Raw genomic sequence first — 27,307 nt, forward strand, 5'->3', positions numbered from 1 at the left:
TAAATGTAATGGTTATGAATGTTTTGGGGCAATTTTACAATGGGGAGGGGGTATGGGATGCTGCCCACAGTCTGCCCACACCTGCTCCAGAACAGTGACACTGCTGGGTGAAGGCCTGTATCTGCCATCTGTTCTCTGCTGTGCACATTCAGCCCACTTTGAAATGAACAGGAATGCTGCACGCAAAGGAGCAGAAGTGATCTCCCAGATTCCTTTTCAATCGCGCTTTTTCAAACAGAAATGCCTATTTTTGTTGAGATGGAGGCACAATTTCTTAAAATAAGTGTACGCAGTCAGTACTGAACAACTGGTTTGACACTGTGAATGTGTCAAATGATTTACACCGTGGGAGGACTATTGCACATTTAACTAAAGAACATCTTTATACTGCAGATTCTCTATAGAATCTCACACACTTCTAGCATGAAAATGGAAGCTTGCAAACATAGTACCAGATTAGATAGATGAAAGAAACTTAAATGCTTTGAAAAAGCAAGAATTATTACTTTCAAAGAAACCAGTAAATCATGGTACAATTTCTGAGCACTGAGCACTAACAAATCAAGAAGCCAATCATATTCAATAGCCTTCATATGCTGAGATTTAATGCAACCCTTTCTCATGAACTTCCATAACACCTACTATAAAGCACTGAGAAAAATACAAAAACCCTGAAGGTATTTCCAATGTATTTATTCTCATTTAATACTAATGTGATATATTACTGTATTTCAAAAAGAAACAAGTTTCTGGAAAGTGAAAGCTTATCAGATACTCTTCAATGTGAAAATGACATTTTAAATTAAATCACGGAAGTGATTAGAGGAGCCTCACGGCACAGTGGTTAAACTGCACTACTACAGTGAAGACTCTGCTCACAACCCAAGTTCGATCCCGGGCTCAGGTAGCCAGTTCAAGGTTGACTCATCCTTCCATTCTTCCAAGGTTGGTAAAATGAATACCTAGCTTGCTGGGGGTGGGAAGCAATGTGTATCCTGCATAATTAAACTGTGAACTGCCCAGAAAGAGCTTTAAGCATTATGGGGCAGTAGATAAACACTTTTGTTTTGCGTCTAAAGTAGCTAATATTTCTAAAACATTAAAAAAGCAGAAAATTGCAGATCAGTATTGAAACACCCAATCCATGTCGTATATGCCATATAGAGAGCCCACCTCAGCTTCATCAAACGTGAGAAGTAAGTCCGATGTCCCAGAAAGTATACCTCTTGATCCATCTATAAGGTAATCACGAGCAGGTACTGAATAAGGATCTGTCTGGAGCATCTGAGCTGCCTGCACAAGTTTTGTGCAAGCGTTTTCCACCCTGTGAATAATAATTACAAAAGAAAAATTACTGCCGGTTCTGTTACTTAGAAAGGGTGGGACAACAGAAGATGGGGCAACCCATTTCTTACCAAGAATTCTCATTTATGCAATGCACAGATTGCTTAATATAACCTCTATTTACTCCTATCACTACCCTCTGAATTTCAATTAAAATAATAAAAAACAGACTTTTATTTAAAGTATTATTGCGGCTTTGAAATCCAGTACTTAGGGAAAATACCATGTTATGTTCAAATGCATGTGGCTGTTATTTAGAAACTATTTTCGGTTTAAAGGTTGACTCCTGAGAGGGAAGTACTTCATGCAACATACTAACCTTCCTGCATCTTTGTTTGTGTGTGTGTGTGTGTGTGTGTGGTTGCTCAGTCATACAAGTGTGAAATGTACAGAATAGTTTATTTTAAACCATCTCTCAGAAAATTACAAACTGGATTCAGAAGACCTGACAAATTAAGAAAGTGAAAAAGAGTAACAGAAAGCTCCTCATCGTTCTTACATGAAGTCCAGAAAGTGATCTTAATGTTCCCACTTTGCACTGGCTGAAATCCTCTTGTGCAATTTTATGCAGCACAAGCTGGATGATGTCATGATCTCATTATGGTAATCATGTAATGTTTAATTTAAATTAACTGCGATTTCTTACATGAGCTTTCCCTTAATGACTGGCTGCCTATGTGTGGTTTTTAAATGGACCTTATTGATTCAAATGTGGTTTTGGTGTTGCTTTTGTTTACCATTTTTAGTGTGGTATTTCTTTGATCCTTTTTAGTATTTGTATACTTACTGTTTTTAGCTTTAAACATTGTCTTTTAATTATATAAGCTGCCTTGGGTCCTTTTTAAAGAAAAAGGTGAGGTAAAAATATTTTAGTTAATTAACTAATTGACGTTCTTCCATAAAAACACACAAAATGATATTTTAGACAGATGACTGCCACGTATAGCAGAATCCTAGATGTGCAAATTAAGCTGTAACATAGATGAACAGTACCACATCATATCTACAAGCTAAATTTAGCAAAAGATTAAATATAATTTGCTTGGCTGGTTTTAAAGACCTTCCGAAGATTTTCTAAATGTCACTGCAGAAGTGCTAAAAACATATATGTCCTTTCTAGATTTTTTAAAAATATACTTTAAATAAATAGCTCTGCATCTAAAAACAAAACATTATTTCTCTAAGTATGAACACTTATTTTATTCTCTTCTGTATTACATACCAGTTTCATAATGTAAACCTATTTATTTCAAAGAAGCCCTGGCCTGCCTAACTTTTTATATGCAACCAATATGATTGTATAGTTGACATCACTTTTCTAAGCCATGATTACTGAAACTTAAAGAAGCTATCAGCAATTGAGCCTCAATTGCTATATACGCTTGGTACAGTTCCAATGTAAGCAATGCCTAATAGCTTAGCTTTCACTGAGATATTCAAGCTGGCTTTGGGCTACAGCACTTCAGCCAACAGGTGGGAATTCGCATGACCACATTTCTATGCTCCATCCAAATAAAATATTTAAATCTCTCAATCTAGAATATGGTGCCAAGAAGATAGGCTTCGGACTCCTCTCTTCTCTGACATAATTGTTTTTATGCATCACTAGCTTTTTATACAAAGGAGGGTTCAGAAAGGTGAACCACCATATCTGGAACCCAGACAAAGATTTCCTGCCTCTGCGCAAACTGAGACATTTTCAGAAGGAACAGAGCAGATGCTGGGATCTAAAGATCTATGCAGGATCAATGCTGCGGACACGAACCCCAGTAAAAAAAAAAACCAGGTGATGGTGACTGTTTCAATTTAACTTCTGGTTCCCATAATTGTGGGCTTAGACACACGTAGGTATGGGAGAAGCACAACTGGAGTTTTTCCAAGTTAAAATTAGCCATGGATGTGACTGACGTGAAGTGGTGTCACAGTACATGGGAGGCAGGAAAGTTCCCCATTCTCTCTGAATTGTGCAGTGGATACTGGTCCAAGCCAGTAACTATGAAAGGCAACTTATACTGATGAGAGACTACAAGAACAAAAGGATTATTCCTCCTAGGACAACAACCTTGAGTCTAAATTATGAGATTTTTCACATGCCTACTTTAATAAGGGGCATAAATAGGTGCATTCACTTTAAATAGGGGCATTCAGGGATTTGATTAAGGATCCCTCATTAAGACCCCGATTGGTCTTACCCTATAATAGATGCAAGTGTTGATGTAATCCTTAATCACAGATAAGGCATGTGGAAGGGAGAACACCTGCCCAGGCATGGAGAAGGCAAGGAAAAAATTGGCAGCATCCAACTGCTTAACCATCACTCAACAAAGTGCAGCGCACCACTCTAGAGATAGGCATAAAGCCATGGTTTGGTGGTTTGTGCCAGTTCATTTAGTAGCCAAATAGGTGTTAAGCCCTTCATAGCCCTGTGTTCTCTGGTGGGCACACACTTGGAGACAGAATCCTGGCGTCCCTACCCTGCATCGTCCAGGCACTGCCTCTCTGTGGGCACCCATCAGAGAAAGTGGGGCTTTGAAATGCTGAACACCTGTTCAGCCACTAAATTAACCAGCATGAACCATCGATTTGTGCCCATCTCTAACTCTAGTACCCAGATGTGCAGAAAAATCCTTGTATGCTTTATAGCAGGCATAATCACTTTTCCATCTCTGCTGATTTTTCCAAGAGAAGCAATTCTTCTGCTGCTTTAAATGAAAATTTTCAAGCAATTAAAATGCCATATATTTAAAGTTGTATAAAAACTAAGTTTGGTCCCCTCAAGCACATATTCATAAACAATTCACCAATCAGACTTTCAGAAAGATTCACACATGTAAGTTACTTTTTCCACCCTAGTAACTGTATGTGTATGTCCGAGCTGCAATGTGTCCCAGCCATGGATTTCAGGCTTTCTTTCTGTTTTCTGTCTTCCCACCTCTCCACAACAATTTGGCAAAATATTCAGTCCTCTAGGTAATGGGTACACATTCGTAATAAATAGCATGTGCTATTGAGAGAATTGCCAGCAATGACCTTTTCAGGAAGGAGTTGGTATTTGACACTGTCAAGGAAAATGTTTGAAAGATAATGAAAGTGATTATTATGCTCTGAAGACCTCAGAAAAGAAAATCATTACATGTTCAGAACTGATGCATGAAGTTAATTACAAATGCCAGTCAATTGGTTTTCAAGTGTCAAATGAAACCTGAGGCAAGCAAATGGCAAGGGCTTGGGAGAGGAGAGGAGAGGAGAGGAGAGGAGGGGGAGGTGCTACAGCTAATTCTTTCTGCCCAGAAAGAGAGAGGGTTACACCTACAAGGAGGAGAAGGAGAAATGTGATTTGTGAAAACAAATCTCGGAAAACGTTCAAGATGTATTTAGGGAGCTATGACCACTGCTCTATATTGACTCCATAAGAGAAGCCACAACCTCTTGTTCACAAAAGCTGGGCAAGGCCATTGAGAATAGGACATTATGGAAATCACTCATTCATAGGGTTGCCGTAAGTCAGAGGTGAACTGACTGCACGTAACAACAACAACATGACAACATTACAAAGTCCAGTATATGTTAACCAAAATTAATAATACAAAGAAGTTTCATATTTCTTTCTTTTAAAAAAAATATTCCATATTAAAAATTTGGATGAAGGTCTTGTTCTCACCAGAGTGTTCTGTCTATGTCTGGGCTATGCAATTTCACAGCAGAAGCAAAGGTCTGCCAAACAATGAGGCCACAACTGGACACTTCCACACCAGTTTTGTACAGCATTTACTTTTCTGGACTACAACTCCCAGAAGTCTCAATTCCCTTTGCTGGTTGCTGGATTCCGGAAATTGTAAATGCTTCAGTCATGTGAGGTTTCTCTTGCAATCTGAAGGGGACAACAGCCCAAACTATTCTGATGAGGCCATAAACTTTCTGAAACTATTATCACAACACCCATCTGTGACACCCGAGGCGAGGCAACAGAAGTCCTCGCCGGAGTGTCGGCCTCAATTAAGAGAGAACAAGAGACACAGACAGCATCTCCGACTTCATGCGTCGCGGTCAGACACCAGGGGGTAGACACAGGAGACTTGGAACAGGGGCTACAGAGGATGTCTGTGGCTACACAGACCCAGACAGAAAAGGCGGGAACTCGGGTAGCAGCAAGACCGTTAATAGAGGCAGGGCATGGGGAAGTGAAAGAGGAGGGAGACAAGATACGGGGGGATGGGAATGGATCTGGGTACAAGATCCCTGGACAGGGAGAAGTGAGAGGGTAAAAGTGCCTCGGGAGGAGGCAGATTACAGAAGAAGAAGGGGTTTACCCCCCAGACCGTCGTACTGGGGTGAGACAGAGGCAAGGGAGTGGAGGAGACGTTTGAGGGAGGAAAAAGAGAGAGTGGAGAAGGAAGAAAGAGAAAGGAAGGCATGGTGTTACATAACAGCACTGAGGTTACCTGTCTGTCATGGGTTTGGAGGGAAAGTTCCATCCTATGGGGAGTGGAAGGCGGGACATCAGGAGGAGGGGCTGTACTGTATAAATATGTGATGCCTGTGTGGTGAAGAGTAGATGCTGAGACAGACTGTGAGACACTGGGTTGGGACGAAGCAGCAGCTGGGGAAGAAGAAGCTGTTGTGGGAGTCTGGGTGTCTGACAGGGTACTACTGTGTGTCAGAGTACCAACCTGATAAGTTCAGGTGTCTGTGGGTTAGCCAGAACTGATGGGTTCAGGGTCTGTGCTTTAAGTTAAAGGTTCTAGGTGAACCAAACTGTATGCTTGTGTGTGTGAGAATAAGCCACGTTACTTTATTTTATTCACCTGATTGTTTTATTTACCCTGTTTGTATTTAAAATAAACCTTATTCTTTTGTTGTTTAAAAATCCATCCCTGGTCTGTGTGACTTATTATAGGGAATGGTTGGTGGCAGCTTAGTAACTGTGTGATAGATCCCAGTAGGTCTGGGTTTGTCACATTGATTGGTGTCCAGCGTGTGGGATACGACTGGTCCAGTTGTCCAGCGGTCCAGCAAAGCCTTGGCAAGTGTGCTCAGAGCAAGGGGGGTCTAGTCAGGGACAGTTTGAGGCGCGTAGGTAATCTTCTAGGTGTACCTCACGGGGAGGTGCACTAGTAGAAGAACGTGCCAACTGGGGAGACTTAGATTAAGGTGCTCTGAGGCAGCCTGATTTTGGCGGGAAAACGCTGAGGCAAAACTGCGTAGCAACAGTGAGCTAGCTTGCCAGCTGAGAGGCCCAGCAGAGGGGGGTAGGCTCTGACTCGATACTGTTGCAAATTTAGTGCTGAAGAACAGCAGCAATCTCTGGGGAGAGCTGGTTCTGAGGCAAAAAGGAAAAAAGTGGTCGTTTTATTTTGAGGCTTGACTTTTTAAAGCAGCCTGTTCTGAGGGGGGGGTTATGCCCTTGACTCGAAGCCAAGTAGCAGAAATGAGTGAAGTGAAAGACCCCCAGATTGACCAAGGTTCTGAGGAGGAATTTGGCTCAGTGCAAGGTGACAGCACAGGAGAGCAGGACCCAGAACTCAGAAAAATACTCCTAGCCCAACAGCATGAACTGAGGGTGAGGGAAATGGAGGAAAGATTAGAGAGAGAAAGAAGGGAGGAAAGGGAAAGGCAATTTGAAATGGAGCAAAGGGAAAGGGAGAAACAAAGGCAATTTGAGATAGAGAGATTGGAAAGAGAAGAAAGATTGGAGAGAGAGAAAATGGCGTTTGAATTAAGAAAACTGGAACTGATGAACCAGAACAATAATAACAATAGGGATTCTGAGGGAGGCCAATTGTCTAAGGCTGACCTGAAGAAATTCCCTGTGTACCACAAGGGAGATTGTCCTGAGGTGTTCTTTTCCTTAGTGGAAAGAGCGTTTGTGGACTTCTCAGTGAGGGAAACTGAGAAGATGACCATCATGCGTTCTTTAATCAGTGGTAGCCTGGCTGAGGTTTATGCCGAGATGCCTGAGGAACGGATGAAAGATTTTGCAGAGTTTAAAAAACTGGTGTTCGCAAGACATGGGATAAATGCAGAGCAGCTGAGACAAAGGTTCAGGTCCCTCACCAAGAAGCCAGAACAGACTTTTACCCAAGTGGGGGCCCAATTGGTGAGGCTGCTTGAGAAATGGCTGTCGCAGGAGGGAACAGAGACCTATGAACAGCTTAAAGACTTGATAGCCCTGGAACAGTTCTATTCAGTCCTGCATGGGGAATTGAAATTCCAGGTGAGGGAAAGGAAACCGAAATCTGTGGCAGCAGCCGCAGAGATCGCAGATTTTATTTCCCAAATAAGAAAGCCCTTGGGTGAGGGGAAATCTGTAGGTAAACCCAAAGAAACCTACAGCAAGTACTCTCAGGGACCAGGGAAAAGCCAGCAAGGGGGAGGGGCCCATGGTGAAGGGAAGCCCTCAGACATGAAACTAAGACCTCAGATTTTGGAGGGAAAACCAAAACAAGATGAGAGAGAATCAAAATACACCAGAAAATGCTATTTCTGTCAGGGAAAGGGTCATCTAATCTCAGAGTGTGAGAAATTAAAGCAGCTAAAAGGAATGGTGCCTCAGAATTCTAGTGGGACCAAGCCAAAAGCTGTGTTCTGTGTCCAGAAAGAGCAAGGCTCAGTGTCACTGAGGGAGCCTGTTGCCATGGCTACTCAGTCTGGAACAGCTACCTCTGCTGATCAGGCTGAGGAAAATGGTCCTCTGGTGGAGGTAAAGCGCTGCTTGCTGATAAAAACAGATTCTCAGTTGTTTGAGACAGCAGGGGTGGACGTAGGAATACTTGACCGTCAGTATAGGGGGCTGCGGGACACTTGTTCCCAGGTAACCCTGTGCCATCCAGATATCATCCCTAGGGAGTTTATAATCCCAAATGAGAGCATAAAGGTGGCAGGGATTGAGGGGCAGATAATCTCTCTGCCAGTAGCAGAGGTGCCTGTCAACTTTCAAGGCTGGAGGGGAGATTGGCGGATAGCGATTTCATCGACTCTGCCAGCAGCCGTGCTCGTGGGAAATGACCTGGCTGAACATGTGAAACGGGTGCTAGTGATTACACGCTCACAAGCCACCACAGGGACAGTTCAGGGGGGTAATGATGAGCCAGAGACGGAAGCAGAGGGGAGTTCAGAAGCTGTGGTGGAAACCTTAACCACAGACAGCAGATTTGGACAGGAGCAGAAGGCAGACGCCACTCTCCAAAAGTGTTTTGAACAGGTGACTGACGCCCAGCTAACACCTGAAACCCCAGTGAGATTTCTGGAGAAAAAGGGGATTTTATATAGAGAAACCCTGAGGAATATCTCAAAAGGGGGAGATGGGATCAGAAGTCAGCTGGTGGTACCTGAAAAGTATCGCCCCATGATCTTACAAAGGGGGCACTCTGACATGTTTGCTGCACACTTAGGAGTGAACAAAACACAGCAGAGAATCACACAGAATTTCTACTGGCCTGACATAGGGAAGCAGATCAGGGAGTTCTGTAAACAATGTGATGTGTGTCAAAGGCAGGGGAATAACCGCGACAGGACCAAAGCAAAGTTGTGCCCTTTGCCTGTGATTGACACTCCGTTCAAATGCATAGGGGTGGATATTGTGGGACCTTTGCCCAAGGCCACAAAGAGGGGGAATAGGTTCATACTAACAATTGTGGACCATGCCACAAGGTATCCTGAAGCCATACCCTTGACAAACATCGAAACTAACACAGTGGCCGATGCTTTGGTGGGGTACATGTCCAGGATGGGATTTGCCTCAGAGATAATCACAGATTTGGGCACATCGTTCACGTCAAAGCTCATGAAACGCTTATGGCAAATCTGTGGAATTAAGCACAAGGAAACCACTGCCTATCATCCGGAAAGTAATGGGTTAACTGAGAAGTTCAATGGGACTCTGATGCGCATGATAAGGGCTTACTTGGCAGAGAATCCAAACAATTGGGACCAGAAGCTGCAATCCCTTTTGTTTGCTTATCGATCAGTGCCACAAGCCAGTACCGGGTTCAGTCCATTCGAACTTTTATTTGGGAGAAGGGTGAAAGGGCCCCTTGATTTGATCAAACAAAATTGGGAGCAGATCACCCAGGATGACCCACAAGACGTTGTGACTTACATAGACACCTTGATGAATGACCTAAAGCGAAATCTAGAGCTGGCAGCAGAAAACCTGCAAGCGCAGAAGATCAAACAGAAAACATGGTATGACCGCAAAGCTAGAGAGAGGCACTTTGACCCAGGGGAGGAGGTGCTTTGGCTTAGGCCCTGCAGAGAGAATAAGCTGCAGCTCAAATGGGCAGGACCATATAGGGTCATTTCCAAGATGTCAGACCTGAACTACCTAATAGAGCAAGAGGAGAACCAAGCAAGGAGGGTGGTTCACGTGAATGCCCTAAAACCCTACTACAGAGGGGAACAGAGGGTTTTATTCGCGATAAAAGCAGCTGAGAGTGAGGAAGCTGAATTACCCTTCTGGGAGGGTAGAGGGGAAGTAAAATACAACCCAGAGGAGGTAAAGATCAGTCCTGCACTCACCCAAGACCAGCAGCAAGAACTAAAAATGCTGCTTAGTAAATATCAGCAGGTGTTTTCCAACAAGCCGGGGATAGTGAAGGGAGTGATGCATCGGATCCACACAGGGGATGCACCCCCGCAGGCAGTATCCCCATACCGAGTAACGGGACCCTATAGGGACAAGGTGCGGAAGGAGCTGGACGAAATGCTGAGGGAGAACATAATCGTCCCCTCTTCTAGTCCTTGGTCCTCTCCAATAGTCCTTGTGGACAAGCCTGATGGGAGCATTAGGTTTTGTGTCAATTACAGGAAATTAAACCGTGTAACCACTCCTGATGCCTACCCAATGCCCAGGCTAGACAACCTGATTGAAACCATAGGGGGTTGTCGGTTCATCTCATCATTGGACCTGGTAAAGGGATATTGGCAATTAAGAATTGATCCCAGGGATCAAGAAAAGACTGCCTTTTGCAGCCCTTTTGGTCTCTATGAGTTTCGAGTCCTGAGCTTTGGTCTCAGAAATGCACCAGCCACATTCCAAAGGCTGATGGACCAGACCTTGGTAGGGCTCAGTGACTTTACAGTGGCCTACATTGACGACATAGGGATCTTCAGTAATACCTGGGAAGATCACCTGATACACCTGGAGTTAGTGCTGCAGAGGTTAAGTGCAGCAGGGCTAACAGTAAAGGCCAGCAAGTGTCAGCTGGGTAGCCCAGAAATAAAATACTTAGGTCACATGGTAGGGGGAGGAATGATAAAACCCCTGGAGGCCAAAATAGAAGCTGTTCGAGATTGGCCTAGACCCACCACCAAGAGAAAAGTCAAATCATTTCTTGGGTTGGTGGGCTACTACAGAAAGTTCATCCCGAGGTTTAGCGAGATTGCGGCTCCGCTGACCGATCTGACGAGGAAGAAGACTGATGACCGCATCCCGTGGACCAGCGACTGTGAGGCGGCGTTCCAGAGGTTGAAGGAGGCGTTGATCAACTATCCTGTCCTGCGTGCTCCAGACTTCGACCGGGAGTTCATCATCTACACCGATGCGTCTAACAGCGGGGTAGGAGCAGTTCTGTGCCAGGAGGATGAGAATGGGGACCAGCATCCAGTGTCCTACCTGAGTAGGAAACTCCAAAAAGGTGAGAGACATTTGGCAACCGTGGAGAAGGAGTGTTTGGCCATAGTCTACGCGATCCAGAAGGCCAAGCCTTACATCTGGGGAAGACATTTTATTCTGTGTACTGACCATTCACCATTGCAATGGTTAAAGACAATGAAAACCCACAATAGCAAACTTATGAGGTGGGCTTTGAACTTACAGGACTATGACTTTGAAGTGAAGGTGGTCAGAGGGTCAGTGAACTGTGTTGCTGACGCCTTATCAAGAAGACCTGAAGACTGAAGACGGCGAAAGAACATGGACTATATGTATATAATGAAAACAAAAAGTTAAAATGTACCTGGTTTTGAATTTGGTTGGTATTAATAAAGGTAAATTGATGTACTGTATATGGTAAAATGTTTAAATGCCTATTTGCTATGGTTAACTTAGAGTGTAAGGATAAGTAAGTATAATATGGTATGTATAACTGTTGTTGTGTATTTTATGCAGGTTGTTTTTTTGGTGAAAAGCACTTTTAGCTTTCCCCCTACAAAACAACTTTTAAAGAGGGGAGGTGTTACATAACAGCACTGAGGTTACCTGTCTGTCATGGGTTTGGAGGGAAAGTTCCATCCTATGGGGAGTGGAAGGCGGGACATCAGGAGGAGGGGCTGTACTGTATAAATATGTGATGCCTGTGTGGTGAAGAGTAGATGCTGAGACAGACTGTGAGACACTGGGTTGGGACGAAGCAGCAGCTGGGGAAGAAGAAGCTGTTGTGGGAGTCTGGGTGTCTGACAGGGTACTACTGTGTGTCAGAGTACCAACCTGATAAGTTCAGGTGTCTGTGGGTTAGCCAGAACTGATGGGTTCAGGGTCTGTGCTTTAAGTTAAAGGTTCTAGGTGAACCAAACTGTATGCTTGTGTGTGTGAGAATAAGCCACGTTACTTTATTTTATTCACCTGATTGTTTTATTTACCCTGTTTGTATTTAAAATAAACCTTATTCTTTTGTTGTTTAAAAATCCATCCCTGGTCTGTGTGACTTATTATAGGGAATGGTTGGTGGCAGCTTAGTAACTGTGTGATAGATCCCAGTAGGTCTGGGTTTGTCACATGGCAACTGGAGGAGGCTCGCCAGAGGAGGTGTTTACAGGACCCTGGGACCCCTATGCTGAGGGAAGCGACCCCTTCGACTTGGAGAGGGGAGATGAAGAGACATTATCTTTGATTAAGGTGGACGTTGAAGGGAAGGTACCAGGTGAAGTTACCCCGTTTACCAAAGGACCTTGGTATGAACCTAGTTTCAATCCCTTTTTACAAGAAGCATGGACACCCTCATTTGACCCGTTGGCGATGAGAGAAAAGACTAATGACAAGTTTAATGTCGATGCCTCTTTATTTGATGTTCCAATAAACCCCAGTTCTGTTTTCCAAGATCAAGAGACTCCCGTGTTTGTGTCTGGTAAGCCTGAGGTAACTACTGAACCCTCACACCATCATATTTATTTACTTACTTGATGAATGCAGGCGGCATGTCTCTCTTCAAAATCTGGTCTTCAGTTGTTTGAACTGTTTCTTTCCCAACCTGAAAGGGAAAATAAAGCATCACACCATCATCACCAAAACGTCAATACAAAATTCATAATCAAATTATCAAGAAATGATCAGCAGCTTTTCCCATAATTTAATATCTTTCCAGGCCTCTTAAAATGAGCCAATTATCTAAATTAGTGGGATGAAACAGATAAAACAGAGTACTCCTGGGTTATTACAGATATAAAGGGGCCATATGGGTGTGGCTTTATGATTTGTCAGAAAAGAAATATACAACCCAGCACAACATTTGATTCCTGTAGTGGATGCTACTGAACTAATGTAGTTTCACACCAAAGTGGTTAATAGCCTGAACTATGAAGCACTGAGCTTCTGGTTTAATGCTTACCTACCCCATTAATTTTTCATACCAGACTTAAGAAGCCCTATATCTCTTGCTCTCCTTCAACCTCACACTGGACAGTACAACTGCTTATATGGTTCTTCTTGGGTTGTACAAGATTTTAAAATGTGACGTTGTTTTGGGAGTTTCAAATGCTATATTACATGGAATCATGTCAGTTCCAGATGCAGATCTAAGAAGTAGCCACTTGGTTCTTCCTTTTCCTACCAAAATCACCAAAAGGACAGAAAAAATTAATGTACCAACTTCACCAACTTCAAATGGACCCTCTTCTCTAGCAAGAAAACAATAACAAAATAATTGGACAGCTTGTCTGGTTTATTCTTAACTGGTAAACAATGCCACAAAAATGAAATGAAATTATCAGCCTTTCATATTGCAGCAGAAGGCTGAACTACATGTCAGAGCTGAAACTCAGTTTCTCATATGGGAACAAGCTTTCAAATCGTTGCTGTAGCAGAACTACATCACATACACATAAAGGACCATCTCACTATGCATGAAATAACACACAATATTATAAGTAAACAGAAACAAAGTGCAAGTAACTTCTTAATTGATAACAACGTAGACTCCAATGGTTCAACACAACTGGGTGTAAGTCTGCCATATTTTGCATGTCGCTGCTCCTGGCATTTAAGATGCCCACTAACTTCCCCTGGTATTTTTTTAAAACCTAAGATACTGTGCTGTGAAATTCCATAATCTCTGGAGTGGCAAGGACATTAAAATATAAACACATGCACCAATTTGTCAACTTATTGTACAGCGCATCAAGTTTCATGTGCACACTGAACACTTTGCAGTTTTTATCACCCTTGCTCAGAGATGGCGAGAGAATACATTTTTACCTATCACCTTTGTGCTGCAACCTTCTAAAAAAGCCTGGCTTGGTTTCTATTCCAACCTCATTGGAGCGCAGAACAATAATGCTCCTGTAAGATTAAGGGCTGGGGATGCCCTGCCAACATTCTCTTGTAGTCCCCATTTCTAATGCTCTAATTTGGAATACATATGTTAGTGTTGCTGCCATTCCGACAATCAAAACAGCAGGGGGGAAACCACAGGAATAGAACAACTGCCTCAGATGATTACCCTTTTCAGATTTACTCTGTCACCCTTGACATTTCAGACATACAAATTACCTGCCAAGTGATAAAGACTCCATTGCCTTGAACACATTCAAAGCAGATCTCCTCTTTTTGAAACAAAAGCTTCTTCCAGGGATCACAATAATGATCACCCCGCACAGGATGCTGCCATCTGTTAAAACTGATGGGTCTGTTCTTTCTGGAAGAACTTCTAACAGTTCTATGAAATATGCACATCTTTATAACACAATATAATTCCAAGGAACAGGATGCCAGACCACTGGGGTTCCCCCCTTGTAATTCAGGATAAATATAGGCAGAACTCTTAGATGCCTGGGAGAATTTAAACCAGATGTGTGACTTGCTGAACTCTATGCAAGTCAACACCTTGCATTCTTCTATTCTCAGGTGAGGGGTACTGAGCTTTGCTATCTTAAAGCTTGTCCTCTTGAAGTACTTGTTGTTGCAAACTTTCTGCAAAAGACTACAGAAGACTGCTGGGATGTGCAATAAATAAAGCATGGCTTAATCCTTTGCAACCCTAACTACAACCATTGTCAAAATGACCATTGCCCTAGATTGATTAATTCTTTTTCGAATACTTTTAAATAGATACAAACCATATACTTTTTGTTTAAAAAAAATCCATGTTAGCTTTCCGTTGTTTGTAGATATTACCTTGACCTGCTTCTGTTCCATACTGTTCCAGTGATTTCTGCTATTGACACACCTAGGCTAAATACACGCAAGGATCATACTGAACTGGCTTTACTACTACTAAGTAGAAAAGTATAGAAAGTATACCATCTGTTTTGCTATCTCAGAAATTTAAAAGTTACTTTTAATAACTAAACACTCGCTATCATACTTCTAGCAATCATAATTTTATCAAGAAAATAGTCAGAATCAAAATTCTAAGGTCACAAGAAGGGCATAGCTATCTTTAAAACAACAACAACAGCACTCTTTGCTGTCCCCATTTTTAAAATGTAATATAAGCCCAGATCCAATTATATGTTTCTGTCAGGTCCTACAAAAATGGCAACACACTGTTCCTCTTGCAGATCCTGTCATGCACCTTAAAATTGCCTTCAGAGGAGTAGGAAACTGTCTGGGTATCTCACATAGAGTAGCAGCAAAGTGGGGATGGGGAGAGAGGGAAGGGTCTCATTCTGTTGGCCGAAGATACAGAAAAAAAACCTGGAATTTGGATACAATTCACTGCTTTTCATCTACCTTTTTTCTAAAACCCATCTCTAAATGTGATCTGTTGGGGCATGGAATAACACATTCTCTTCCACTTCACCTTGTCATCACCCAGCACAGAGCCAGAAGCACAGCAAGAGACAGAATTCAAACCCTGTGATATTCCTCCTCCACCATTTAGAGTCCAGAATCCTTAAAGAGAAAACTGGAAAATCAATGATACCAGAAAAAGAAAATTCACCAACTTACAATCATAACATAGTTTAATTATGTTCCTGTTGATGCAAAAAAATCAAACAAACATAACAATAATAGAACCAATGGCAAGTAGCTACTAATTCATAACCAGTTACTTCCAAGCTCATATTATTATACAGTACATTGTTTTATTTAATACTTCAGAGAAGGCTTTTCAGAACGCTTTGGTCTCATCAATGTGCATAGCAGAGAGAAAGATATTTATTTTACACTAAACCTTAGGCAAAAGGAAACCTGCTAACTTGGGTGTTTCACCTTATTTATCCTCTTCAGTTAGAGACGGAAGTGTTTCAAACAGAGATGGACCAAACCCAATACAACAATCAGTTTTTGCAATTTAATTTTGTAGTTTTTTTTGTACAGGCAATCATGCATCTCCTCTGGACCAGGATAAACTAAATTTTAAGGAGACTAAAATATCAGACTTTATTGTTCTCAGAAAATCCTAACAAGGCTAATTAGAAATCCAAGATTTTGGTCATTTTTGTATATGTGAGTGAGGAACTGCATTTATGATGCCCTGGTATAATTTCAAGCAGACAGCCCAAACATACCAGTGCTTTACTAGCAGTCTGAATGGATGAACACATTTGAATTAATGAAACTAGTTAATTCAACACTTGTGTCAGTCCCACTGATTCAGTGGGTCTACCCTAGTTTGAAACCAAGAACTAGATTTTGCCATATAACAACCAAAGAGCAAGAAGGAACAGCTTTGTTGAGGGAGTACAACAAAACTCCTTTGTCATACAAAGGATTTTTTTGAAGTGCCATTTAAACTGAGATAAAGTTGTCAGTAATTATGACCAAAAACCTTGCAAAACAGAAATCATGTCTAGAAGAGCAGCCACATGTTATACACCCCATACAGTGGATATTGGAAACCTATTTTATCAGGGTGGTGTTCTATGTTGGGCTGCAGTACTTAAGACACCTATTACTACACACACACCACCTACAACCATGCGGAGAGTCTTCATATCAGGACTGTACATTCCTGTTTGTGGCTGCCAGTGTGGCATAAAAAGATATTTCTAAAGATGGAGCGGTTCTGTCCCAGCTGTGCATTCTCTGTGGGCCTCATATGTTGCCCTAGGTTTCTGACTGTAACTCTCTTTGCCTTCCTGATACAGCTGCATTAGCAACTGATCAGAGACTGATGATGTCTGAGGACCTGCCTTCTGGCTCCGGCTCCTCCATCATCCCACGGTCAATCACCACACACTCAGGTTTTGCATTTAAACCATCAACGTTCATTTCAGGTACTTCTAGGAAACCGGCAACATCAACCTTAAGGTTCAACAGAGGGTGCCGAAGGGGTTAGTGTCTTGAACAATGAACAGTTTTTGAAACTCACTGTCCCAAAGTTCTTGTCCGGGTTTCCCGACTCTGTTAATGGGGAAGCCCTGGTGATAATGGCATCACAGGAATCTCTCTTCGGGTGATACTGGATTGTCCCGGTTGTCTCTCCCCCAATAGAGGGATCTCCCTGGCTCCTGGATTGGTGTTCTCTCCTTCCCACGCATATAGATGCATCTCTCCTTTTCTTTCTCCACTCTAGCTCTCTCTTCCCTAATCTTCCAACCCTACTCTCGGGCTTCCTTCTCTCCCCAGTAAAAGGGTGTTACCACGGTGGTGCCTCTTCTTCTTCTTTCCACCTCCTCCCGTGGTACCATAAGCTTCTCCCACTTACATAGATTTTCCATCCATATCCACTTCCAACCTGGGGCAATATCTTTTCTTTCTGTCTTGTCTCCGCTTCTCCTACTTCTCCCTTTTTATCTCCTTCCCCCCTCCTGCTCTTTCTCCTCCACAAATCATCTCACACCTCCTTTCCTGCCTGCTCCAACTGTCCTGTCACACTGGCTATTTCGTTCCTTTCCTTCTGTGAACTTCCCTCCATCCTCACACTATGTCTCTGTCAGAGCCCTGTTTTGTGGCTTGGTTCTCTACAGCAGCCATTCTATAGGGCCCCCTGGGAGGCCCTGGCATATTTGAGGGGGAGGGGTCACAGTCTGGAAACCATTTCTTCACATACCACCTTATAAAGTTCATTATACAACTTAATTCTGATTCGGCCTATATTTCTCTCATGTTGTGTTTATTGCCGTGGCCAAAAAAAGGTTGACCTGCCCTCTAGAAACCTTCATCTTTTCACTACCCTTGCATCACATCTCACCACTGCTTTATCCCACTTCAGTTTCAACCTTCTGCTTGCTTTCTTCAGCTAAGTACTGACCATTTTTAGTTGTCATCAAGTTACTGAATAAATTTTAGATTTTAATTTGCCTCAGAGTTTGGTCAGATATGATTTTAGCTGGCTATACATAAAGCAGACAAAGGGTACTGAGGCCAGAATAATACTGTAGTGATGTTAATCTGTTTCTGGTCCCGTTCCCACAACCATGACAAAAGTACAGACAGTAAAAACTTGCGGCTTGAATACTGCAGTGCATACATTTAGAAATGTGAACTACAATCCATTTAGCTGATGCTAAAATAAATCTGTTAGTCTTAAAGACCTCACAAGATTCTTATTTGTTAAAAAGTTGATGGCTCCTCTGCAGAATGCTATGATGCAAAAGCAAGAGTCTATCACCTTCATTTTGGGACAGAGTGACTGCAGAAACTGTGCTCAGTATATTACAACGGGTTGCAAAAGACACATCGTGATGCCTGAAACTGGCTTTTGTGTCGCCAGCTTTTATGGACAACAGCCTACTTCATCAAAGAATACAATGAAACAGGCTCTCGTCTGTGTAAAGTCAGCCTTCTCATTCTGTGCAATGGAGTCCAGAAGGCAGTGTTTCCCTTCCTATGGCCTCCAGTTCTATGTTCCAAAAATAATAATAATAACAATGCCTGTTCAAGTCCCAGGAAATGGGGGTGGTGGAGGTATCACTTTAATAGCTTCTGCACACCAAGTGAAAAGATGAATTTTGAAAAAACCATGAAACAACAAATGGAAGTTTCAATAAGATCACACAAGGATGTTTTTTGTTCATACACAATTTGTATTTGCTTTTAAGCTTCACGGTGAGAGTAAAGAGAAACAGTACAACAGATCATGGCATGACCACACAGCAGACTTCAACCAATATGATGTTCATTTCTATTTAGTTTTAAAATGCTGTATTGACTAATTGTCTAGATACTCAGTGTATCTGGCTATGGAGTAAGAGGTTGTGAGTTTGATTCCCCACCATGTCTCCTGAATTAAAGCCAGCCTGGGTGGCCTTGTGCAAGCTGCACAGTCCTAGGGTGCCCCCAGAAGAAGGGAAGGGTAAACTACTTCTGAGGATTCTCTACCTGGAAAACCCTGGAAAACATCACCATAAGTCAAAATTTAACTTGATAGCACATTACTATTACTACTGCTGCTGCTGCTGCTGCTAAGTAGTAGTAGTAGTGGTGGTGGTGGTGGTGGTGACTAATTATGGCAATGGTAAATAAATTTATTTTTCAATTAATGGCGTCTACCTTATTATATTTGTTGTGTCATTTTGATAATGTACTTGCTACTGTCCTAATATTAAGAAAGATGTATAATAACTAAATTTTACAGTAAAATTTTATATGTTTTTAAAATGCAAACTTGTACTGTAATTAACTGTTCGTATTTCAGCCACTTGCATCATTAAACAAAGACTTCCTCAGTGCTTATTTTTTCTGCATGTACATCTCTCCTCAATGAGTTTTATACTGTTTTATACTAGAATTAATCACTGCTTAGCGCAGTGGTCCCCAACCTTTTTCACATCACAGACTGGTTTAGCATGCATGGGCGGGGTGTGCATACATGCATGGATGTGGGGCATCTGTGTGTGCATGGGTGTACATGCGTGCATGTAGGGGGGCCATCCATGCATGTATCCGTGTGTGAATCTGCAGGGCATGCATGCGTCTGTGTGTGCATGGGCGGGGTACATGTGCGTCCGTGCCTGGGGGAGTGTGAGTGGGGCAACAGGAGATCTGTGTCTGCAGCCTGGTCCTGTCAAGGCCATGACCCAGTACTGGGGGGTTGGGGACCCCTGTCTTAGAGAAACCCATTCATGTACTCCATTCTGTCTGTAAGATCTGAGTGTCTCGTTCTTTGTTCCAATATAATTATTAGTGAACAAAAACACATTATATTGGATGCACATTTTAAAAGCTAAGATATGGCACAGTTTTCATAGCAGGTTATCAAGAGGAGGGAGCATTCATTAAACAAGTAGGCATACATGCCCTCTTGAATTGCTCTCTCTGTTTGTCTGACACTCACTGTAATTTAACAGGCCTGCCTGCCACCTTGAAGCAACTCAAGCTAAATAGACGAAGGAAATTTCCATCAAAGCCTTGTTTGTATTAGGAGTAAGTGAACTCCAGGTCTTGGGGTAGTTCTGATAAAGAAAACACAGTGAAATATTCTGTTTGATTGGACTGCCAGAAAAATATTAAGCAGCGTTAACAGAATACATTGGGTCAGGAGAACAAATGCATTGCCTTGATTTATTTCAAAAGAAACAAGTACCATGAAGGAGATTCTGCACTGGAAGAAGGATTTGTTAATCCTGGGAGGATTTTCATCAACAGAAGACTGGAGGAGTCTCAGAGGAGAGAACTAATGGAAAAGACTTCCAATCCTTAGTTTAAACACACTATAGGAAATACTGTTCTACACAAAACCGCTTGCTAAAATTAACTTACTTTTAACTATCACACACACCACATAAAGCTTTGACATCCTGTAAGTGGGAGTCCCTCGCAGTCAGCTCTGCAAAAAAATACTAGCAAGAAACTTCTGCACAAACACAAAGCAGATTTCATCTACAGTAACTAGCAGTAACAGGCTAAGATGCAAGCTGATTTTTTTTGGATCTTCCTCATCCTGTGGAACAGCTGCACTTCATTTCTTATTTTTAAACTGGAAATATCTGACTGATCCCAGCAACAGCTGGGCCTGAGGCTAGAAAGAAACCGGAAAAGAGAGCAGCTGGCGCTAATGTAAACCCCATGACCTTACTGATTTAGCCCAATGGCTGAGGAGTCCTAAGAGGCAATCCTCTTTGGTTAGGTTTAGAAGGAATACTAGAGAAGCAGAAAGCTGCTGTTCCTAGACAGCAGATACACAGGCCCTAATCGCCTTGATTTTGGCGTTTTTATGCATCATTCATCTGATTTTCGGAACTCTCAAAGAGTTCTCAAGATATGTGAGATGTCAAAAGAGTGGTTATCATTGCCACACCCAACCTGTGTTCCTATGACTGAATAAAGACAACCTGAGTTCTAGTCCAACAGGTCTATCCACAAAACCACTGGACTTCAATTTACATGTTCAGGAGGCATGGAAGGACAATATCTTCATAACTAGCATTATGTATTAATTTTGTAGTCCAGAGGTTAAGATCTGTTGTATTCTCACTGGTGGGTGGCGCTGTGTGCAAAACTAAGACTGCAAGATTTTGGAGACAACAGGAATCTGGATTCTGAACCTTGAAAGTACAGAGGTTTCTTGGGAAATTTCTCCAATTGATGACTGCAATAATATCTTTCTGAAAGAAACTTAAGAGACACAGGCATACGATGTATCCAACTTCATATTTCAATTGTTGCAGCAAATTTGTCTTTAAAAAAAAATACACACTTTGAACATCTATAATGGTTTTTACAATATTCGTTTTAAGGTAACTCTGTCAATCCCCACCAACTGATACACTGACATTACTGCAATTCTGTTATTTCAAATGTATTAAGTACCACTGCTGCTCAAGACAGGCAGCTACTTCTCAACCATGTAAAAATTAGTAGAAAAAGGTTTACAGATTAATTAACTTAATTAAGGGGATGTAGTGGCGCTCCAGATTAAACCGCAGAAGCCTCTGTGCTGCAAGGTCAGAAAACCAGCCGTTTTAAGATTGAATCCACACAACAGAGTGAGCTCCTGTCGCTTGTCCCAGCTCCTGCCAACCCAGCAGTTCGAAAGCATGTAAAAATGCGAGCAGATAAATAGGCACCACCACGGTGGGAAGGTTACAGTTTTCCATGTCTAGTTGCACTGGCCACGTGACCACGGAAAACTGTCTACAGACAAATGCTGGCTCTATGGCTTGGAAATGGGGATGAGCACCACCCCCTAGAATCAGACATGACTGGACTAAATGTCAAGGGGAACCTTTACCTAGAGAAGCAGACCACACCCCATTCAAAGCCATGCTTATTACCCATTGCTTTAAAATCTTTTAAGCTTGGCCCATATTAAATCACGAAGGCTGCCAGGTTTGCACTCATTCATTTACAGTTCTGCATATGCACCAAGGCATCATTTCTAATGTTGAAATAGGCTTACTCACAGGAAAAATGTTCATAAGACTACAGATGCCTAACAGTGTAAATCATTGCAGATTTAATCTGAAATTAATTAGCATGCTACACACACATTTATTTGTTACACCTGGCTTATCTTTCTCTAAATATTTCATTTAATTTTCTTTAATTTTCTATTTCATTTAATTCTCTATAAACATTATTTTTCACTAAAATATATTATTTCTGGAGATATTTTGTGTGGAGATGGAGGCTGTGATCCAAAGACAGTGAAACAGCAATGCTACATCTACACACCTTGGAGTAAACACCGCTGGCTATGGTGGGTCTTGTATTTGAGTAGACAGGCACAGGATTGCACTGCCAGACTTCACAGAGTCTGTTATAATAACTATACGATGAGCCCCTCCCATTCTTATTAAGTAACCAGATGTCTCTAAAGCTTCAGTGTTACATCCACTTATATGAAGGATAAAATGAACAAAGCCACTCTGAATTGCACAAACTTTGCTTCTCAGAGAACCTTATTTCTGCAAGATCAGGATGACTGGCTCATTGTACAGAGATTTACTGTACAGGAAACAACAGAAGCCCTTGCACAGGGAGGGATGGTTGGTGCCCGATATGAGTCCAAAGAGCGAATCCACAAACAGCTCAGACACACTACATGGGGTTTTCATCTCCCCAGCATGGGCTGCCCCCATGAGCGAAGCCTTCGGTCTTCACACTTCTGACCCAATGACATTCTGTGAATCACTGATGTCACTCACACCAAGATTTCCTGTGCCTAACAAAGCTAGGTCCAGAGCTGAATCCTGTGTGATTTCCTTCTTCTTTCCCCTTTCTTCTTGGAGACAAACTGCTCAGGAGAAAGGGGGGGGGGGTTCTGACAGCCAAAGTGGACAGCGGTGGAGCAGAGATCCCGGGGAGACTGAAGCAGGGGGAATTTTGCAGCCCCCAATGCTGCTTCTCAGATCTTTCTTAAGTGCATCATAAACCCCATAAGGTCCAACTTAACTTGGAACCAGTTTAAGTGCCAACCTTTTTCTTTAGAAAATCCAGTGGAAGTCAGGAGACCCATTACACAATACAAATGTAGAAGACTGTCACGCCTTCATTTGACCACTAAAAATCAAACAATTAATGCAAGCTTTCATGGATTAAAAATCCCTTCATCAGGCACGCACCAGTAACTTGGGGGAACTGCAGACAAATTATAAATGAATGTCCCAAAAACTCAATGCAAAACTCTTCAGGTGCATTTAAAGCTGGCTACAGTGCTTTGATTCTTGCTTTCCCCCTCCACTCTTTTGTGAGGAAAGTGCTTCTTTCCCCCTGCAATTTCTTTGCATAAAGTGGAGGGGGAAAGCAGAAATCAAAGCGCTTTGATCCCCCCTCCTTACTTCCATGTATAAGATAATGCTCAATTTTTAATCTAAATATTTTAGACAAAAGTATTGTCTTATACAGTACACAGAAAAATACGGTACTTCTGAGCAGATATGTATAGGATTATTCTGCAAATAAGATTTATTAACTATTTTTCTCTCTGTCAAAACAAGTACTTTTGATCAACTACTTCTGCTAACTGGAAAAATGTGTTTTTACAGTATGCACAACACAGCACTTTGTTGTTTACTGCACTGTAACTTCTGAACCTTGATGTTTGATGGCTCAACCCACCACGTATATGGTCCTAGATATGCTGAGAGTTCCCGCCACCCTACCCCACCATTAAGAGTTACACATTTGATATACAGATACAAAACACAGAGGACTGCTTGCCGCTGACACCGGCCACTCTAGCACTTCATTCAGAACTTACTATTGCCCATGTTTCTGGAACCTTATAGCCAACTGGATAGTTCAGTGAGCTGCAGCACAAGAGGTTAGGAGTCTGATTCCATACAGTGCCTTATAGAACAGAATCCAGCTTGTGTGTCTTTGGGCAAGCTATACGATCCCAGAGCACCCCCAACAAGAAGGGAATCATAAGGTAGTTCTGTGTTCTCTATACCTAGAAAACCCTTTAAAAGGTCAACATAGATTGGAATCAATTTAATGGCACATAATTATTGTTTACTATCATTCATTGCACCTCAACGGGTTTTTTTTAACAGTTTGGGTTTTAATTTGATATGATTGAAGAGTTCTCGTTAACTGCATTCAGCTATGAAATCTATTATGATACAGTATAGCAGATTAGAAATGTATTTTAATTAACAAATAAATGAAATGCTAGATTATATCCTAATTGATTGAGGGAACTGGGCTGAGAAGTAGCCTGGGAAAAATTTCAAAACATCCCGCAATTCAACATTTTCCGGAAAACGCAAATCATAACCAACAAGATGTTCTCAGTTTGCCATGTAAGAAGTTTTGATCGCAACTCCTGACAACTTCCTATCTCAGCTCTGAAGCAGAGTTACACAACTCTTTAGAAGCAATTATTCATCATCCCAGTTCAGCCAATCAGTGCCTGAGATCACTCCCATAACACAATACAGATACTATTTTTAACAGTGCTATTGTTTTGATTCTGCACACAGAGGTTACAAGTTCTGACTTACCTTTTATCTGGCAATGCAGCATGTCAACTTCAAACCCATTAGAAGAAATTAATAGATTCTCCCATCTGATATGTAAGATTGAATGACTGGATTCTTAGTAAGAAACTTCTCCACTAATTATAAACCCCCTCCCCAATTCTAGTTTTCCAAGAAGACACAGAGATTTAGCCAAGAAACTTAGAGGAACTGCTTCTAGTAATTGCTTCTTTGTTTCATTCCCTACTGTGTAGACAATGGCTTTGATACACCAAGGAAAATTGCATGCTTCCTTCCTAACTGGCAAGGCCCGAGGCATTCAGCACTAGTCTTAACATGAAGACAGAGGAAACCGTGAACACATGCTATGCTAGTATACTTACTCTTAGAACAAGAGTGAACTCCTTGTCTTCACCAGCAAATCGTTATCACAAGGTGACATTCAGATACCATTAATCTAAAGCAGATTAATAATTGTGTCAAAAAGCAAACTGTCACACACACCCCAATACATACACTGGTTTAATTACATTCCCTCCTCCTATACCCCAGTAGACATTTTTATGGCTAACCTTTCACTTAGATTTATTATGTGCCTGCCAACAAGATATCTTGGACTATTAAAACTACTGGATCCTGCCATTTCGTCTCTCCAAATAATGAAAGCAAGATCGCAAGCTGTAAGTCGACACATCTTTTAACAGAAACTTATTATCATATTCCTTAAAAGGCCAACATAATTTAAGAATGTGTGGTGCTTTAAGCATCTACGTGAGCCTCTTCTGCATTTTGCCAAGACTGTTAGTCAGAAAGAGCAAAGATTTATAGTGTTTGGTTAAGCACACTTGAATTGTATTTAGCCAAGCTGCACTACTTTGTGTTGGGAAGCAGGAAAAAGAACTCTGGAATCAGCTATCAAAATTTACTGCAGCTTATTTATTCATCAGAGCGAGAGAACAGATCTGGTCCTTAGCAGCAAATGAATAGTGAAACAAGTGAACAGCTGCAGTGTCTCCAGACAATCTCAATCAGCTCATACTTAAGACAAAGCACAAAGAAACTGCAAATAAGCCAAACAGGGAATCCCAGGGCCAAAGTATGGAACATGTGCCAGGACTCCCATCAGACTTGCACAAGGCCTTTTTCTTTACTCTGAAGCAGCAGCAGCAGGCAGGCAGCTACTATGTTGATTGGAGAAATGATGCTGATGATGGGTAGAGATGGGGGTATTGGTATACGAATACGAATATCCCCGCACAGGTGGAAATAACTATAGAGTTATTTTCAAGGTGGAAATAATGACTGTCCACTCACGATTTCGCCGCTGCCGCCAGCTCCGTGGAGGCTTCCTATTGCACTGTTGACCGCAGTCAATTACCCAGTCCTGGCAGGAGGCGGGATGACAAGACTCCCTGCCAGGCCGCAGAATGGCTAACCCATTGCAGAGAACGGCACAATAGGAAGCCTCCGTGGAGCTGGCAGCAGTGGCGAAATTGTGAGTGGACAGTGGACAAACCCTCATTATTTTCACCTGTGCAGGGATATTTGTATACAAATACGAATACCCCCATCTCTAATGATGAGGCGTTTAACCCTTTCAGCTGAAACCATTTCCCTACATCAGTACCCCCTAGAGACACAAATAAGAACCTACATTACTGTATTAACTTCATGCCCTAGCCTTTTTAATCGAACAAGCCGCAGTGCTAGTTTCCAACACACCTATTATTCAAATATGATTGCCAGAACAGCAAGTCAAGATTAAAATGCCTGCAGAACTAAAGCCATCTAGCATTTTATCACATACACAAAAGAAGTATCATGCTACGCCATCCGTTCAAAAGATATTCCTAAAAAGTTATGCCCTCCTTGATGACAAACAGAAATAAATCCTGCAACCAATGAAGTGCTGGAAAACCATGCAGGAGGTGGGCAAACCTATCTGCCCTTACTGGCCAGGAGGATTTGCAAGATGCAAGCACCGTGTGAAAAGCAAGCCCTGCCAGAATGTTGGATTATTCCCTATCTCATGAATGCGGGGTGGGGCACATGTAATTAATAGTCTCCTTTCTGCAAACTACAAGCAGTGGCTATCTCTGAGAGCGGCATGTACCAGGACTGCTGCCTAGAAGATCCATCCTACATCAAGGCCGCAACCCTATCAGATCATTTTGATCCCAAAGGGCCCAGCCAGGTGCCTTTGGGAAGTCCACAGGGAGGAAATGAACACAACAGCAGGCTTCCACTTGTGTCCTCTGGCAACTAATATTGACAGAATAAAATATATAGCCATCATTACTAATAACTATTGACAGCTTAATCCTCCATGCATTTGTCTAATCTCTCTTTAAAGGTAATCTAAATTGGTGGCCATCGCTACATCTTTCAACTGCAGACCCTACCATCTGACTGCTGCCTGTACAAATTTTAAGAATGGGAACATTTAACGTATATTTGCAAACCAGAGCTAGCATAGTGAGATTCAAGGCATAAAGATGAAGGAAAAAAATATAAGGACTGCACAGTTGCTTTTTTTCTGCAGTTAAAAAGCCTAGATGCCATGGAAAAATCACAAATCATGACATATGGGAAGGTTAAGTTATTTTCTTGCTTTGTTCCGTGGTACTCCTAGCAGTTTAAATAAATTCATAAGAATAAAACAAGCATTTGGAATGGTATCTTTTCTCAAGTCTCTCAAGGAGATAATCGGCATGTTTTTACAGGTGACAGGGAGGAATGTGAAAACTGTGAACACAGCTTATCAGCTGATCCTTCCGCTCCAAAACATTCCTTGAACAGCTCACACACCCCAAAAATAATAGTAGGATTGCCATTAAGTCGGAAGGGACTTGTCACAGAGGGTAACTCATGACCAATTCAGGAAAAAAAAAACTATGGGATGAACTATCGCCATCCATGAGCTGTCCCAGCACAAGACTCCACTATATTTATCTGGAATGCAGCTAGCTTCCTTACACAGGGCTGCAATCTTAAAGAA

General features: G+C 42.0%; 1 protein-coding gene across 2 annotated transcripts in view; it reads right to left on the reverse strand.

The window, feature by feature from the left end:
* The window catches only part of VCL (vinculin), a 94,514-nt gene that overhangs the window by 54,845 nt on the left and 12,362 nt on the right, over positions 1-27,307 (reverse strand). For both annotated transcript variants that reach the window (XM_072994979.2, XM_072994981.2), the window contains exons 2-3: positions 12,460-12,530; positions 1,174-1,324 (exon numbers count right to left, since the gene is read on the reverse strand). In XM_072994979.2, coding sequence (XP_072851080.1) covers positions 1,174-1,324; positions 12,460-12,530 — 222 coding nt within the window. The remainder of the gene's footprint in view (positions 1-1,173; positions 1,325-12,459; positions 12,531-27,307) is intronic.

This window comes from Pogona vitticeps, chromosome 3, assembly GCF_051106095.1.
Source record: "Pogona vitticeps strain Pit_001003342236 chromosome 3, PviZW2.1, whole genome shotgun sequence".
NCBI classification, from domain to species: Eukaryota; Metazoa; Chordata; class Lepidosauria; order Squamata; family Agamidae; genus Pogona; species Pogona vitticeps.